The 19,123-nt window shown below is 38.6% G+C and overlaps 1 protein-coding gene across 1 annotated transcript; it reads left to right on the top strand.

Annotated features, from left to right (window-relative positions):
- The first annotated feature begins 7,932 nt into the window (after positions 1 to 7,932).
- Positions 7,933 to 17,596, top strand: LOC140229456 (uncharacterized). Its single transcript, XM_072309709.1, has 6 exons — positions 7,933 to 7,978; positions 9,911 to 10,125; positions 10,789 to 10,958; positions 12,185 to 12,837; positions 13,582 to 13,831; positions 15,836 to 17,596. The coding sequence occupies exons 2-6, from the start codon at positions 9,971 to 9,973 to the stop codon at positions 17,308 to 17,310; spliced, it is 2,703 nt and encodes a 900-aa protein (XP_072165810.1). The 5' UTR covers positions 7,933 to 7,978; positions 9,911 to 9,970; the 3' UTR covers positions 17,311 to 17,596.
- Positions 17,597 to 19,123: the final 1,527 nt, after the last annotated feature.

Raw genomic sequence — 19,123 nt, 5'->3', positions numbered from 1 at the left:
GGCAGGTACCGAGTCTTATACAGCTAGCTCGCTCCATGATCCATAGTAGGATTTCTGGCTCACACATGCATCACATCACATGGGGTGTAGCGAGACGCGGGCGCCCTGTCTAGGGTACTGTAACCGCGCGCACGTACGTCGACGGATAATCTGCTTGCTGCGCGGTGATGCTCGAGATGGAGCGAGCCCTATCCATGTCTAAAAACGCAGGTGGTGTTCAGTGTATTTTGAAATTTTACGTTATACAAAAAAAAAAAAAAAAAAAAAAAGGAAGACGGTGTGTTGGATATCGATATCTCATCATTTTATTTTGATGTTCAAATTATATGAAAATCTGAGATCAGGGGAGGAAAGTTTGATGTCCCCTCCCTCCCTCTCCCATAAAGAGGGCGCTTATTTTTCATTTCTGAAATGCAACGGTTTGATGCATATTATTATTATTATTATTATTATTATTATTATTATTATCATTATTATTATTATTATTATTATTATTATTATTATTATTATCATTATTATTATTATCATTATCATTATTATTATTATCATTTTTATTATTAGTAATAGTAGTATTGTTTATTCGGCAAAACAATACAAGTGATAACAGAGAAACAAATAAAGCAAGAAAATCACAAGAAAGCAAGTAGCTAAGTGTCAGGCTTTCCCTGTTGAGCTTCCCTATGAAGGTGCCGGGTTGGGAAAAAAAGCAATCAAAATCACTATGACCCTTGGGCCTCTCCAACCAACTTAAGGAAGCACATCAGGGAGTAGTTGAACATAAAAGAAAAGAAATGATACTAATAATTTCAAATTGAGCGTGTACACCAGGTGGATTATTGTACATACAAACTAGAAATATCATTGTGGCGAATGGGTATTCGTTCCTCCCCCTTACCCCCCCCCCCCCAAAAAAAAAAAAAAAAAAAAAATCACTGTCAGACAGCAAGTGTATGATACCAGCGTGGTATCATCAACATACCCCAAACCATCTTCGATACACAGTAAAAATAAAAATATGGTATAGGCCTATTTGTGGTGGCATTTGGGAAGAATGTAATAAATAAAAAGGAACGTAGTGGGGGAAAAAAATGGGTATAAACGGAGTCAAAATGGGCCTGATGAACTTTCGATCCTAATAGAATCTTCGTCAGAGGCAAAATGACAAACGTGGGGAAAGCAAACATTACGTGAACTACGAAGCACAGTCTGAGGAGTGAGACACAGAACAATGAAAACAAAAAAGGGGGACAAGTCTTGTTCACCCTTTTTGTTTTCATTGTTCTATGTCTTTATAAGCTCTCCTCATAAGCCAAAGAGGTAGGGCCTAAAGAGGCGGGTGACAAAACACTATATCTAAGGAGGTGGGCCAGATGATGAGCCAGGATCGTAGGGGCGCGGGCAACCTGTGAAGGATTAAGATTGATATAAGGAGGCAACGTAATCATCAAACATGATAACGAAACAGTGAAGAATACAGAATAGAAAGAGAGTTAAATAGCAATGTTCAGCATTATGAGTGGGGGGGGGGGGGGTCTATGAACAAGCAGTCAGCCCTAAACCTGGTTAAAGGGATAGTATACAGTATTGGTGGAGATGAGAATTGGGCTTTTAACTTTTTGTGAGATACCAAGAAAACACTTAGGAAATAGTACAGAGCATCACACCATTTAAAGAGGAATTCAAAGTTTATTTGATGAAAATCGGGTTTGGAATGACTGAAACATCCAAAAACAAAGCAAAACAAAGCGATCGTAATAAAGTGTGGGTCCCACACTCAGCCATTTCAAACCCAATTTTCATCAAAGAAACGTTGAATTCCTCATGAAATTACATGCTCTTTCATATTTCATTAGAGGTTTCTCATTATCTCAAAAAAAAAAAATGTAAGAAACCTGAAATTAGGTCTCAACCAAAACTATACCACCCCATTAAAACTATAGGGTAAAAAATGGAAGTGAGAGCCAAAAAAAAAAAATGCAAATAAGGAATAAAAGCAAATTTCAAATTTCAAAGCCTATAAATAATACAATCTGTGTGGTCCGAATTCACGAAGGTGGTACAAATGAAACCATGGTTTAAACCATGGACAAAAACCATGGAGCGCCAAGTGTCGCATGGAATATTTCGTTACGAAATCAGTCATTTCGTCGATGAAATGATTATTTTGTAACGAAATGACAACATTTTGTAACTAAATGAACATATCGTCCAGGAGATGATAATTTTGTTAATGAAACGTCATTTTGTCAACGAAATGACCAACTTCGTAACGAAATATTCAGTGCGACACTTGGCGCTCCATGGTTTTTGTCCATGGTTTAAACCATGGTTTCAGGGCTCACACTCATAAATATTTCCCCATAGGGATGTGTGTTAAAAATCAAATTTCAAAAAATTCTGTAAAACAGCTGGGAGAAATGAGGTGTTTCAGCTTCACTAACCTGGATTAAGTTAGATATACCCTTTCATCCATCAAATTCTCAGGGTGGATAATTCAGTTCAAATTCTGTCCAGGGGTCCGCAAAGCCAGACTACGAGTTCTTATCACTCAAAAAATCACCCATTTTCCGTACACGTACCCAAATGAAATATAGTCCCCTCAAATTCCATCAGAAAAGCTTTCATCTTCCAACCAAAATGCAATTTGTAGAGGAATTCATACTCAATATCTACAGCTATTCAGTTTTTTGCCAAACTACATCATTGATTTTTAATCAATTTTTTTCTTCATTTATTAGGGGCCTGGGGCATTCCCTTGTATTTACGGGTGTGAGCCCTTCATTTGTACCACCTTCGTGAATTCGGGCCTCCTAGGCCCGAATTCACGAAGGTGGTACAAAAATGAAACCATGGTTTAAACCATGGACAAAAACCATGGAGCGCCAAGTGTCGCACTGAATATTTCGTTACGAAGTTGGTCATTTCGTTTACAAAATGACGTTTCATTAACAAAATTATCATCTCGTGGACGATATGTTCATTTAGTTACAAAATGTTGTCATTACGTTACAAAATAATCATTTCATCGACGAAATGACTGATTTCGTAACGAAATATTCCATGCGACACTTGGCGCTCCATGGTTTTTGTCCATGGTTTAAACCATGGTTTAAAGTTTTACCGTGTGTCGTGTTTGTGTTTGTGTGCACTGTGTGTGTGTGTGTGTGTGTGTGTGTGTGTGTGTGTAGCCTATTAATATAACGGTCCTACAGATATTATGGGAAAAGGGCCCGCCAATGTAAAAATAATGATTTTGTCAAGTGGAAGGAAGAAACCGGGAATTAAGACGTGCGTGAGTTATTGAATGAAGGAAAATGCGTGGAGAATGGTCAAAAACAGAAATTCATAGTCCAGTCTGGATGCTCCAAACTACGTCATCGGCTCTGCCAATTTTGTTCTGAAAGATGTGCGACATTAATTTACTCGGCCGATTTTCTTTGCGAAGATAGACCTATAGGACCTAGGCCTTAAGTATGCTGCGCAGAAAATTGCCCAAAGCTGCATTATGTTGCTCGATTTGGAGCACCGGCAATAGGGCCTAAAACAGCTCCGATATGCGAATACTTAATGTTGCTTGCAATAATGTCCATTTCTTTATTTCTTTTTTTTTCTTTTTTTTTTTACTTTGTTAGTTTATTAGTTTGGTTGGTTGGCTGGTTGTTGGGTTATTTTTTGTTTGTTTGTTTGTTTGTTTGTTTTGTTTTGTTTTGTTTGTTTGTTTTGTTTTGTTTTGTTTTGTTTTGTTTTGTTTTTGTTTTTTTTTTTTTGCTCAATGGACAGCCAGAACAGGTGGAAGAACTCGAAGTCTATAGGCTAGTGCTTGAAATGATTACAACCATGGGTTATAATGATTCAGTCTTTTCGCTATGCTGCCAAATTCAACACACATCATTATATAGAATCTTTCTTTTTTTTTTCTCGTGATCAACTTTCCAGACAAAATGTTATCGATCCAACAATTTAATTGGAGATATATATTTCAATATACATTTAATGAATGAGTGGTTTCATGGAAAGTATGTTAAATGAATCTTTTCAAAATGTAGAATAACCCTTTGCGTGCCACGTCATGTTTCCTGTCGATTAAAGGTCCTGCATGTTTACCTTTGGGAGTGCAGTGATTTAAAAAAATTTCAAGATATCACTGATGCATATGTGTAGGTCTGTTGTGTCACAAAACATCCTGCCATATAATTTTTTTTTTTTGCAATAAAGCCTATTAATAATAAGGAGATATCAGTGTTTTTCTCAATAAACTGTAACTGTAGACTGTAACTGTAGACGGTTTAGTCCGGAAGCATTGTTATTATAACTATTGTTCACATTTTGTGTATTTAACAACACTTAACATCGATTATACGGATTCAAATTTTTACAGTGGTTGTTCCTATCCCTGACTCACATTTTAGAACTATTTTAAAGCACTAGTTAATGCTGGGTTTTTGTTTCATCTGCAAATGGCAAATTCTGCCTTTAAGTGTAAAAGTTGTGCACATTTGACTCATTGGCACAGAAAGCTAAATTGATATACCGTGTCAGATTTTGTTAACTTTAAAGGAAGTGACATTATTTGCAGCCATAGATACCTGCATTTCTCATAATTACTGGGTTCTCATAGCGTCTTATTTAAAGAAAAAAAAAAGAATGTGACTGCTAGAGGAATTTTTGAGAAAACTGATTTGGATACCGCATGCACTTTTTGGCATGATTCGAGTATGCTGAGTTAGTAAAAAAACTTCTTAGCAGTCGGATAGGATAATGGAATGAGAGAGAAAAGAGGAAAATCTTTGCATTCTGCCTAACTATCTATTAATGGGGAAAGGTGGTGGCAGGTCTGTCACGCTGTTGGGAGCGTCGAGCTAATCATGATTAGAGATTAGCTCGACGTCATTATGAAAAACCTAAACTTGAGGCCATACATCGTTCCCTCCTTTTCTTTTTCTTTTTTTTCTCCTTTTTTTTTGGGGGGGGGGGGGGGGGTGTAGGCGGGGATGGGGGTAGGTTCATGAAGAGTATACAATGTTAATCAAAAAACAAAATACATGACGCTCCCGTGCAACAGCGAGACAGAACTGCCACCTTATGCCATAACCGTTTGGTTTTATGGGTGCTGTTCGTTATTCCGAAGGTTCGCTATTCCGAAGGTCCATTATTCCGAAGGTTCGTTAATCCAAAACACACAAATTCCCTATATCTAGAGGTTCGTTAATCCGAAAATGAAAAAGGGTTCGTTAATCCGAACATTTGTGGCGTTATTCCGAAGGTTCGTTATTCCGAAGATTTGTTAATCCGAAAATGAAATTCGGAACAACGAACCTTCGGAATAACGAATCTTCGGACTGAAGAGCCTTCGGAATAACGAACCTTCGGAATAACGAGCTGTAACCGATTTTATATGGCGCTGTTCATTACAATCTCGCGCTCAATAAGACCATGTAGTATAACGAAAGTGCACCCATTATGGTCCATCACAGAAAGTTGCATTGGGTATGTGTGAAAGCATCCAGAAGTTAAGAAAATAACAGAAGAAAATAATCTTTGACATTTTCATTGTAATCTTGAATACCAGGGAGAAGTGGGACAGTGATGCTGTCCCATTTCATCCCGCCAGCGCAAAAAAAAAAAAAAAAAAAAAAAAAAAAAATTGAATGGCGGCTAATATCACAATGCTACTTTTTTTCTTTTTGTTGTTGCAAAATCTTTTAGGCCCTAATGCAAATTATTGGAACTCATAAGGCCTAAATAAAGCATGCTGAGTGCCTGCTAAAGCCGTGCGATGATTTCACGAAGCAATTCATGATTGAATGCAAAAAAATAATAATAATAATAAAATAAAATAAAATCTACAAAAAAAGTGTCCAAAAAGTAACTCAAAATTTAACTTTGCCGCAGAGTTGTTGCAAAGCAGTTACCATGGCGTGATTGTACTTTGATGCCAAATGCCTGATAGGCGGTAAGACTTGAAATCCGATTAGTTCAAAACTTTTTGAGATATGAGAGGTGTCCAACTTCTCCCGCACCCAGTTCACCCACTCTCCCCTATTTTTAAAAACGCGACGCCGGCTCCTTAGGCCAATACCCTATTAAGCTAACATGGCTATAGTAATACTATATGATCTACACGAAGTTTTGAAGATAAAATGCATTCTTAAAGTGAAATCATGAACCTAGCTAAATTATGCCTTGGCAAAGTTATTATCAAGGAATGTTGGTAATTATCCATACTCTCTAAAAAAACAAAAAAAATCGAGTGAAAATATTCACTCTTGAAGGTGTGAATACAAAAAAGAGTGATCACTAGAAGATTTTGGAGTGATCCCTGAGGTCACTCTAAAACGAGTGAAATTGAACAATTTTTCACTCAAAATTCACTCCGATTTCACTCTAAATTCACTCTATTTTGTATTCACCCCTTGAAGAGTGAATATTTTCACTCGATTTTTTTTTTTTAAGAGAGTAAACTGAAGTCTTTCATCCCATCATAATATCTTATTTATGCTATAATACATTTATAATAACCGGGTATGGTCACATTTGCTGCTTGCATGGTGGTCACCTCCAAAATTGTGTATTGATATATTGAAATATATTTGAAGTGTGTATTCTTAAAGGGGATGGCTAGTAACTGATCAGTGGGAATCAGTGGGAATACTGGGGGATGACTGTTCCAATTCTTGTGGGATTCACTTAAGAGTACTTTTGTTGTGTGAATTATTATTTGCTTCAGAACGTTCTCACTGTACAGGCATGGTAACTTACAAACATCAAACTGCACATTACTTGAATATGAGACCATTCTGAGGCAAATGATTTTCACACAACAATAGATATAAAATAATGTATACTCTTTAAATGAATCCCATAAGGATTGGAACAATCATCCCCCAACATTCCCACTGATTCCCACTGATCAGTTACTAGCCATCACCCTTAAGAATACACACTTCAAATATATATTTTGAGAAAAAAAAAATCACTGAAATTATGATTTGTATCTTTTCCATCTTAAATTGGATGTTTGATGTATCAAACCTATGTGAATGAATGTCCTATTGCCCTATCTGTTTCATATATGAAGAACAGTTGGTGTTCATAATTTACTCTATTCGTCATCAAAACTAATTCCATATACCTCGTACACACACCACCTTTGGACAAAACACCGTTAAATTCTGGGCCTAAGCTTTGGAACAATTGGCCAATTTATTTTAAGTCTGCCCTGTGTTTTTTTTTTTTTTTTTTTGTATTCACGCAAAGAAAAAAAAACACCTCCTTGCATCTTTTATGTTGATTGATGATAATGTTTATGACCTGTAATGACCAATGCGGCAGTATTTACGCTTACTTAAAATGTATGTAACTACTCTCCATTTTTATTTCTTTTCTACTCTTCCTTCCCCACCTCCCTCTTGTTTGTTTCTTTGTTTGTTTGTTTTCTGTTTCCCACCTCAGCCCTTTAGGGCCTATTCATTTTGCAAAGTCACTTCCACTCATCAGCTTGTTTGAAGCTTTGCTTTCTCAAGGTCCCTACGCAACATTCCATGTAAACATCAACCTTGTTCATTTTTTTAATTATACAAAACAATGTACTTTTCCCCCACAATGGGTTTGTGTTACATGTGAATGGTGTGCGAAGATAAATTGAAATTGCATGAATTAAAATTGAAATTGAATTATTTCTAATCATTGTCGCAGTTACTGTAGGCCTAATCATCATTATCATGATTAGCATTATCAGTTATTGCATCAACTTTATGAGGTCTCTTCGATACCATGTGCACTGATATATTTTTTTTTTCAGAGAGAAAAGCAAACAAAAATTCAAGTTTAAAACAAATACAGTTTACTTTTCACAGAATAGCCATAATTATTTCATACTATTAAAAACGACTGTAACAAGTCTAGACACATGCTATGTGAAAACAAAAAAAAAAAAAGTGAAGGGCGTTGAATCGATCTACGCGAAGAAGAAGAAAGGGTAACTTATTGCTTTGATTTAATAACGCCAAAATTATATAAATACATCGTATTTGTTCGAAATTGTAAGATATATCACAATAATGGTCCCAATTATGAATGTTAAGCGTGTTCTATAGCCCTCTCATGCCTTTGTACAGCTTGATTTTTGTTAGCAGCAGACGCACGCACTGAGGCAAGAGAGCACTGCTTTGATTGTGTATGCATTGTGTTGTGGTGGCGAATACACAGCCGCCAGCGGCTGTATATGCTCGTAGTAAGCACGGTGTCACTGTCGGGTCGGGCTAGGTGGCCGGTGGTGCAGTGACTAGGCTAGGTCTATTTATTAGTATATTACTAGATCAATCTAGCTCTGTTCTCAAATTCATTGCATGCAGTAAACGTAGCATATGGGTCTAGCTACTGCCAGACTACTTTAGCTTGCTGTACATTAATGGAACACGTCTTGAGTAGCGTGGTGGACATGGGTGGACTGGTGCTGGTGCCAGTGGTGGATCGACTTCGGTCGTTGTGCACCTCAGTCTCAAAGAGCTAGAGTCTTAACTCTTACTACTTAGTCTTACTCTTAGACCAGGTCGATTACCATTTCGCTGCTACAAGCCAGCTCCCTGCTTGACCGAAAGATCAGTCTTTATCTGGTCATCGGGGATATGTCTGCAGAGACTGTGTCTGGCTTCCCGGAATCCCCTCCTGTGTAACCTATCTACGAAAGTACGGAGGAGAGCGATAACGTCAAAAAAAAAAAATAATAATAATAAAATAAAAGACTCCTCCGGACGGAAAGACGAACCTTGCTCAAAAGTTGCTGTCTACAGCATGGTCTAGCTCACTGCCAGCTCTGCATGTGCGAAAATCAGAGATGGGCTACCCGTATACCATTCATTTTAGATGCAGAGCAGTCACAGTATTCACTAGACTGCCAGACAGTATCACTATCATCAGGGTCTGCCCTCATTAACCCGTTGAGGATGGTTTAATTTTGCTACAACACGCATTTCCCATAGACACCGGCCCGAGTATACTTGGGGACTCATCCTCAATGGGTTAAATTAGTCATAAACTGTGAGTATAGGCCTACTAATTCTCACTCCAGAGACGTGAGACACATGCCTCAGCTTCTCATCTCATGCTCACACACCCGTCCAGCCAGCATCTATTTTCTTATGCCTCCAGGTGTGGTAAGGAAAAGAAAATAAGAAAAATCACAAGATAGGGAAAACATATTGATTGCATAAAATACTTGCCATCAGTGACAGAGAGGTACAACTACGTACAAGTAGAAAGTCTACAATTAAGTAATTTTTCAATCCGGATCATGAGATATGAATTTTATTTATAAAAAGAGAATGTCCTGTTTGCATTTTATTCTTAGACAACCAGTTTATTGAGAGATATGATGGGTACATGTTAAGCAATTTCAGTAACAATGTATTGCCTCACAGCTATGCACCAAATTTCATAATTCCATATCCCAAATTTGATAATCTCCTTAATGTGGGAGGGGGGTTCTGTCCCCCTCCTACACCCTCGCCCCTCGCCCCTTGCAGGTTCTCAGACTTCCAGCCACTTCACAAACTTGGGTTCTCTGTATGAGTGTGACATCTAGAGTAATCTGCACTAATTTTAATAGTAATTAAAGCCACAGCTGTGATGTTTACTTTTATTCTAGAATTCATGCATGACATAAATTAACATTACATTGTATGCATTATTGAACATTGTATTGTGAATGTACTATGTTTTTGCTGGTCATTTGTTCATTATTTTGAAAGGTGTAGATAAGGAGGTCTTCAGTACTGACATTGGTTGTTTTGTTGTTGTTTTTTTTTTTCATTTTTTCTTCAGATTATGTATTATATATTTATATATATATATATATATATATATATATATATATATATATTTTTTTTTTTTTTTTTTTTTTTTTTTAAAGGTTTGATTTGCAGAAGTTGGCAGCCCTGCATCTTGGACATTGCACACACATGAAAGTGACATGGAGTACAACTACCTGCAAGAGCGAGCAGCAGATCACCGAACCAACCCAGAGACCAGCCAGTCTCTTCACCAGCCTCAGCACCCAGTGCACTATCAACACCAGCAGTATCCCACACCACACCACTCCATACAGGCTGGCTACCCGGGCCTGAGGTTTGTGCTTCTCACCTATATTACATTTGGTCACTCTTGTACGTAGAAGTCTAATTATCTGTTATAGTCTTCCTTCACAACGTTTTTAAATGACAGAGAATGAATTTGTGGCAACAGGCTTACACTCATGAGTGTATATATGTGGTAATGTGAATAGCTGGCTGTGGTGTCTTTCATTGTCTCTTCTTGTAATAATGTCTTCAAGGAAATGTTGCAAGCCACCCTGTTCAATATGTCAGGGAAAACAAAATATTGCAAAGGAGATTAACTTCATATTTCTCTGTGTCTGCCATTGAGGGTGCACAAAGTAATTTGTTTATGACTTGTCTTTTACAATGCAACTGTATGTCTGTCCATTCATCCGTCCATCTGTCCCAGCCAGATGGGATCTATTCCCAAATTGCAGTTTCAGGAAAATTATTGTGTCTTTCCTTGGTACCTGCACTAGAATGATGTCAAATCCCATTCAAATTTCTTCAGAATAGTCTTTTTGGTACCCAAAATACCTTAGAATAGTAACAGTCAGATAATTTTCAGCAAGAATTACAGATGTTGAAATTAAAAGAGGAAGTTGTGCTATATAAAATTGTTTATTACTTAGAAACTGAACAGCCACGCTGTATGTACTGTGATTCACCTTTCCTACTTGCTTCCTGTGCACAGGTTTGCATCATACATCAATCCCCTTCAGGGCCCAGGGGCTGTACCAGGCCATGTCCCCAGTGCAGATGGTGTGCCCCTTTCCAGGGTGGCTACGTCAAGCGCCGGCGGTAGTGGGATATCTAGCCAGGGGACTCATGAGTTTGATAGCGTTCTTAACAATGTGATGCCAGGTTTGTTTTGTCTGTCTGTAATAATGATGTTTGTTTTTTTTTTTTTTGTAAATGAATTCCACAGAAAATATTTGATAGTATTCATGCATATAGACTCCTGTCACCTTTGTTTACTAGACAGTACTTTTGATAACCATTGCTTAAGATGGGGAAGAAGAATGTTATGCTTTATCCTCTGTTTTGAGGGAGAGTGTTGTTTTGTGAATTGGGAATTTTAGGACAATTTTTCAAGTAGTTAAAGTTGCGATCCAGAACTACTGGTGTAAAACAAGAAATTATTATCATCTCTTTTTAGGAGAGAAGTCAGTTGATTGCAACCTTGGAAATGATGTACATAATGTAAAGTTCATTTGTTTTATGGCAGATGGTATTTTTAATGAGTTGTGAATTTCGAGAATATATTCAATCCATTTGCAAAATTCTTTAAAATATTTAAAGACACAACGAAATATACCACAGTATATATAATACAGTTGTAGAGGATGTGTGTGTGCGTGTAAGTGTTCAAGTGACATATTACTCATTTATGTTGATTTGTATGTGAATGATTGATTATGCATGGTACAGCACCACGACTGCTCTAATACTAGGATTATCATTGATGCATACAGTTTTTGATAGAACAGTACATACCACGTGACAAACTTTTCCATCAGAATGCTGACTTTCTTGTCCATAATTTTTATGGTTCTTGATTTCAGTAATAGAAAATAATTCTGCATTTTTGTGGTTCACCTTGGACTGCACTGTGAGGAGCAATCTTTACTGCTTGTTTATCCTTGCCATCTTTGAAGACTTTGTTGTTGTTGTTTTTTATGACCACTCAAAATATCCTTCCGAAAGGTCCAAGTTTTGCATGAGGAATTATGGCACATTTTGTAGTTCTTGGATAGCCATAAAGGGTTGTACATACTATGTAGAATGCTGCAAAAAAAAAAAAAAAAAAAAAAAAAAAAAGTGTCACTATTCTCACAGTAATGCAAGTAATTTTGTACCACATGGATGCTGTGTTGCAAGGCAGCTCCTTGAAATCCATTTTGGGGCAAAATATTAAGGGGTATGACTTTTAGGAGTTTGATCATGAGTACATTGTAGGTTTAATGGAATTTATAGGCATAAGTTTGAATCATAGCACTTTCGTTTGATTGTAAGTAAACCTGTGTGATATACAACATGTAGGTCAAGCTACAAGCTGTTCCAGATGGATTTTTTATTGTTTCATTTAGGTGCCTCAACACCACTTCACTTTCGACCAGTACATCCCAACAGCCAACATGCCTTGCCACACCACCAAAACCCTACATCATCCTCCACTGTGGTGACGCCAACACCTCAGCAAGCCCTGCCCAGTGATTCCAACTCTGACTTGAGCTACCAGATCCAAGACCTCTCCAACTCCACACAGAGTCGAACCAATGTATCCAGCAACAATATGAACATGGCTAATAGTGTGGCAGGTGGATGCATCAGCTCCAGTGTTATACCAGCCCCACACCAGGCCTCTCAGAGCAACGCTAAGAAGAAGACTACCAATTCTGCCCCACGTCAGAAGCCAAAGAAGCCGGGCTTGCCAGAGCCAGTAGTACAGATTGTAGAGCCACAAGTACAGCCAAGGAAGCCCAAATCACCTCTCCCCATTATCGCCACCAAGTCTTGCCAAACTGAACCCATGTTTGAGGACCTGAGACCAACATCATCACCCCAATCTGCCCCGCCTGACCTCCCAGATGGGTTGCGATACGTGGAGGCATCTCAAGACGGGAAGGGCGTGTCGGGAGTGGTGGCGACCAGGGTCATTGAGGCGGGACGGGAGTTTGGCCCATTCACGGGGGAGTTTGTGAAGGAAAGTCTTGGATGCTATAACCCTACTACGTGGGAGGTAAGTTCATTACTGGCATTGTTCATCAAGCTGTTAACCCGTTGAGGACGAGTCCCGAGTATACTCGGGCAAGGATCTATGGGAAATGCGTGTTATAGGAAAATCAAACCGTCCTCAACAGGTTAATACAGTAGTGTACTGAACTTCACACTTTGTGTTTAAGATATATCAGTATGCTTTGTTTCATCAGCAAGTTTTGGTAGACATATACTCCAATGACAAATTGCATGGTACTTTGTACCCCTTGAACAAAAATGGCTTGAAATGTGCAGTATTGTTAATTATGCATTTTAAAGTCCAAAACATTATGTTGGGATTCTGTATTTAAGCAAATCAAAACTATGAAAGTTTATAAACTTTGTCATTAATCCTTTTATGTATGTGTTGGATGTACATATTTTATGACTTCACAGATGTGTAATTCCCTTCAACATGGAATAATTTAAATAGATATGGCTGGTTATGCATCCTCACATTGTTTTTGCTGCTGTAGAAGTTTCTAAGAAAACTGTTTTTTTCTCTGTTGTTGAGAGATTCGTCAAGTATTTTTAAGCACTTTATAGTTTGGTAATCTCTTTTACTTGTCTTCTGCATCAGAGAATACAAAGACACTATAATCTTCAGAAACATTCATAGAGCCAGGTTTTAGACAGCTATGTGATTCATGATATTTGAATGCTGTACCCTTCTGTATGTCACCAGTAAAGAGTGATGAATTTTATTGGTATTTGATGCATTCAACAGGTATGCGTCCGAGGCCACACTTGGTTCTACCTTGACGGGGCGTGCGACCCCAACAACTGGATGCGCCACGTACAGACAGCCAGGAAAGGGAGTGAACAGAATGTGGAGGCCTTCCAGTTCTATGGGGACATCTTCTTTCGCACAACAAAGAGTGTGGAGGCTGGAACCCAGCTGATGGTCTTCTACAGCAAAGATTACCTCAAGCATGTTGGATTCAAGACGGAACTTGATGAACTATGTTACAAGAAAGGTGAGATTCAATACTAATCACTGACAGGCCACTCACCTTCACACAGCTTCACTTGGGATTTTGGACGTGACATCAATTCATATTTTTGAGACTCCAACCTAACCTTATTTTTTGCTTCACAGCATCCTGACACATAAGAAATACGACACATGCTTCTCAAAAGCCAGTCACCATATACAGATAAAGATGAAGACTTCGATAAACATGTACAGTGAGCGTATCAACACAAATGTGCTCGCCCCTATAAGAAAAACAATTAAAATGATAGCACACAAACAGGAAATAGTTACAATGCAATGGTCGAAATTCCACATGAGAAGAAAGATGAGGTACCCTATTTAATGAGATGATGACAAGTTAAGTAGATTGCCACACATGTCAGTGCACTAATCGTATACGATGAAAGAATAAAGAGCATTCACTATTTGTTGAGTACAGCAATTCAAACCTTTAAAGCCAGAACATAGTTCTCGGAGGGGCTTGAAATTCATCTTCCATCATTTGGAATTGGCGTCAAATACACTAAAAGGATGTACTAAGAAACTCACCTGGCTGACATGTTCTGCGCTGAGATTGTGGACTTCCGGCAAGCCTTTTCCACTAATGTAATTTGTATTTCACATTTTCATCGTTTATCCAACTGAAATTATGTTATAACAACATTTTTCATACTACGTTTTGGCTGTAACGGTTGTGGGCCAAGCTAGTGCTTGGATACAGAAATAAAAATCATTTCATAGTGAAAGGTGAATTTGGAACTGTGAGATGAATGAAGATTTGATGAGAGTATTGTTATGGTTCAGTGACATCACTGTGCAAAAGTGTGCAAGGGTATGGTGTAGCTAATGTCATAGGTGAGCAGACAACCAGTTGAGTAGCAATAATCTCTCAAGATGTTGAAGAGAATTTGGTTCTATTTTCACTCATGAGGTCAGCTGCGTCTGCAAAGATGATTGTCAAAGAGGTCCTCATGAACAGAATACAATCATGTCATTTTAACCCTATTCTAACTGGGGGGGGGGAGTCAAATTGACCCCCCCCCTCGATGTTTCGCGCCACGATTCCGCAACGCGCAAAGATTTTGCCGCATCGTTTCATGACTTTTTTCATTGAAGTCTCCCGCATATTTTGAGACCAAATTTGCGACGTCCGGGTACACCGTTCTGAAGTGCAATGTTTTGCATATATGCATGTCAACCCGAAAACTGCTCGAATTCATGATTTCGGGTGCAAATTCAATGCAAACTGTGTTTTTTTTTTGTTTAATTGATATAAATTAGATTATTTCAACTTTTAACCATTGAAATAAATCAGTTCTAATGTAGATAAGCTTGAAAAAGTGCCTCCAACAAATTTTGGCAAAAAAATAATAGAAAACAAAAGATCGAAAAAACAATAAAATACATTTGGAAATTAACAAAACAATAAAAACAAGAGAAAATGATTTCGATTGCGCTATTTTTTTACAAGAAAATTGTTTGATGTGTCTTGAGGAACTCTGACACAAAAATTTAATAATCCTTCAGTCTTTTTGATGGAGTTATAGGTGAAAATATGATTTCATGCATTAATTTGCATAATTGATTTATGAAAAAATGTAAAATCAACATTTTTCTATTGTATGACCATGTAATCTTCTAGTTGACATCCGGCTCTATGTTCAGGCAAAATTTTGCGGCGATCACGTGATCGGCGGCCAAGATCTGCAGGGGGGGTCAAATTGACCCCCCTCCCAGTAAAAACTTGGTCTCAAATAGCCCAGTTAGAATATGGTTAAGAAATAGGTGAAGTGTGTAAAACATCAAAGCATGTTAAAAAAAGGAAAAACTGGTGAGAACAAGACATGAATAGAAATACGGAATACTAACATTATATCCTTTGAAAGATATTTTATAGTTCAAGAGTATTGATAGATTACAACAAAATTAAAGCACTTATGTCAGGTTACCAAAAATCAGTTTTACTTGTAACATTTGTTTCTGTTTCTCCTTCTTTCCTACTTAGACAGCCACATCTTTGAATGTGACCGCTGCGCATGTCGTTACACCAATCCTAAGAGCTTGCTGAGGCATAATTTGTTTGAGCATGAACGAGAGAACACCTCCAAAGGGCCAAATAAAGAGATCCTGCAGCAAGTACTGGAACAGAAGGACATTTCACAGACACAGAATCTTGCTGACAAATATGCCCATCTTTTAAACATGAGGGAGTTTGAGGCCAAAAAGTCAAGGGAGCAAAGAGAGGAAAGAGCAAAGATGCGAGAGAAAGTGAAAGAAAACAAGAGCAGTAGGAACATTATGAAAGTGAAGTTTGTTCCCTTGAAGAAATCTGCAGGAAGACAATGTGCCCCCAAGACTGAAGAGCCTAGTGATGAATTTCAGTGCAAGAAATGTGGAAAGAGTTTTACCACACAAGGCAGGCTGAGAGAGCACTCGGCTTTCCACCAAGAAATGAATAAACTGAAGCCAATCTGTGATATCTGTGGTCTTGAATGCAAGCACAGCCGAGCACTGAAGCAACATAAGCTATCTCACGACCCAGATTCTTTTCAGTGCCAGTACTGCAAGAAATACTTCAGACGCAAGGGTTGCCTGGTATACCACCTCCGTCACGACCACGAAGTCTTCGTAGGAGAGAAGTGGATGCGAGGGAATCTTGTGGACCAGATGGCACGGTATGTTGGTCCCGGTGAGCCTGAAGAAGAGCCATTTCACCCGGATCTCCCCACAGACATGCTTGGCAAGCGTATCTTGGTGTCCGGCAAACGCCCCAAAGTCTTCAAGTGCAAGTTCTGCCCCAAGAAGTTCCGCGCCCATCATCTCGTCCTTAAGCATGAAAAGATTGTCCACATAAAAAGTGGGCGCTTCAAGTGTGAGTACTGCTCCAAGGTATTCATGGAAGAGTACCGCTACATGCTTCACCTCCGCAGCCACACCAAGGACCGACCTTTCAAGTGCTCCGAATGCCCACAGTCCTTTGCTTCAGAGAGTGCACTGGCCAACCATCAGCCAGCACATCGTGGGGAACGGCCATTCAAGTGTGAGGTCTGTGGCAAAGCATTCCGTACCAGGAAGTATGCCACCACACACAAGCGTCGCCAGCACACAGAACCCTCTGTCCTGTGGCAGTGCAGCTTCTGTGACAAGACCTTCAAGGACAAGACGGGGCTTGTGCGCCACGAGCGCTGCCACAAAGGGATCAGACCTCATGTTTGCTTGACCTGTGGCAAGGCGTTCGGCACCAAGTACACGCTGCAGTCCCACATGCATGTCCACACGGGGGAGAAACCTTTCAAATGCAATGTTTGTGGACAGAGGTTTGGACTGAACCATCACCTGACTACTCACATGATTCGGCACCAGAAGTCCAAGCCAGCAGACCTGGTCATTGCTGTCATGCAGCGAGATGCCACTTCAGTATCCACTAGTGGAGGAAACTCTGAGGACAGCAACCAGGATAAGCAACTTCAAAGCAATTAGTGAAATTGGTTACAAAGCTTCCAACTATGACATGAATTTCGGCAATGAAGATTTGACCAATCTTCTAAACCAACTGATTTTATTTTCTTCCCTAATAGAACAGGTGAGATGGTGCTATTACACATTACCGTGACCCTATGTAGAATTGTTGTATATGGGTTGGTGAAAGTCTGCAGCTTGAGCCCAAATTTCACACTTCATGGCATAATGATTTTTTTTTAAGAATCAATATTCAGTCAATAGATATCCATGTTAGGTGTTTGTGTTGAAACAGTGTTATGAATAAAAATATGCTATAATCCAACAAATTTAAGAGTTATGATATCAATTTCTTCTAATTTGTTTTCTTTATTATGCTGGCCCCAGTATTTGTTTGCATTAACTCATAGGTAATGGACAAGATAAAAAATTATTTTTGGAAAAAAAAAAAGAACTAAAGAAGATCTGCCAATAAGCTTATTGATATGTGAATTTGTGCACAAAGAGCGCTGCTTCTGTACCTGTGGAATATAACATCATAATTGCAAGAGAAATTTGTATAAGCTACTGGTGTTCATTCCATGTCAGTGAGGGAATATTGATTAAACAGTCATAAGGGACTATCCAGGTATGATGTTCCTGCACAAAATCAATTTGACATTACAGTGCAGTAATGCTCCAAGGATTAGTTGTCTACATTCTGACCTATAATCCACTCTCGTTTGATGTGCATTTTGCTTATTCATAGTTAGCCTTTTCTGTGTGTGGGCATGAAGACATGTTGTACAACAGCTAGGGGGAGTCTTTGCGTAATGGCATTCAAAGCAGGCAAATGATTGAAATGAGGGCCAATAATTGGATAACAGACTACAATATTTAAAATGGGAAAAAATAACTAAAGTCAACCTTGCTTAAAGTTGACCTCGCATAAGTCAAATAATCGCCTAAGTCGAAGGTCTTTTCAAGTACTCTTCTCTTTATATGCTATTGATTTTAATCCCTCATAAGTCAAGTTTTCTCTAAGTCGAAGCTATAATTTCTTTGGTCCAAATAGATTCGACTTATGCAAGATTGACCGTAAATAATGACTGTTGATGTTTCTGTATTCTCCATGCACCCATTAACAGAATGAGAAAGGTGGGGGGGGGGGGGGGGGGAAGGGGGAGGCGAGAAAGTGATATTTCATATGCATGAGAAATTGAGAAGTAGCCACCTGTCTTTTGCCTGCCTTTTCCAACATTGACATTCAAAATAATTCACTGCTTGGTTGATGTGGCCAAATTTTTAGCTATTTTATTTTCTTATGAATGTACTGCCAGTATTCACTTTTTGTAGACCTATTCACTGTGCTGTGTGAGGTATACAGCTATAGACCACCAGAGTTTTCTCTCCTGTGCTGTTGAGTACAGTTGAGACCCATCTTCTACTTTTGTCTGCAACAAGGCATCTTTCCAGGTGTCTTAGGTCAACCTCTTTGTCTCTTCCATTGGGATTCCATGTTACAGTCTGTTTGGTGGTACACATTTGTACAGTGCACTCTTGTTATAGTGAACACAGGTATTGGGGAATTCGCGTTATAACGAACTGAATATTCACTTCCCAAAATGTACAGTTAACTGTTCAGCTATGACAAAATTTTGATATAATGAAAGAAAACATCCAGTCCCGAGAACTTTGTTATAACAGGAGTGCACTGTACTAGATTTAGGTCTTGGTTGGTGTATGCCCTGTCCATCCCAATCCTGCTCTTCCAGTGTAAGTTTATTGGTGGACGTTTTCCACCATGGATCAATGGTGGTGATCTTTTCTGGTCAGTAGATTTTAAGTTATCTTC

The sequence above is a fragment of the Diadema setosum genome, chromosome 6, assembly GCF_964275005.1.
Source record: "Diadema setosum chromosome 6, eeDiaSeto1, whole genome shotgun sequence".
Classification (NCBI taxonomy): domain Eukaryota; kingdom Metazoa; phylum Echinodermata; class Echinoidea; order Diadematoida; family Diadematidae; genus Diadema; species Diadema setosum.
The sequence above is the reverse complement of the archived record's forward strand: the minus strand, read 5'-3'. Positions and strand labels throughout refer to the sequence as shown.

Bases quoted from the DNA above. Each gene is read 5' to 3' on its own strand.
- LOC140229456 (XM_072309709.1), top strand. From the start codon at position 9,971: ATGGAGTACAACTACCTGCAAGAGCGAGCAGCAGATCACCGAACCAAC. The intron at 12,838-13,581 runs GTAAGTTCATTA...TGCATTCAACAG, and splicing joins ATAACCCTACTACGTGGGAG to GTATGCGTCCGAGGCCACAC. The intron at 13,832-15,835 runs GTGAGATTCAAT...TTTCCTACTTAG, and splicing joins TGAACTATGTTACAAGAAAG to ACAGCCACATCTTTGAATGT.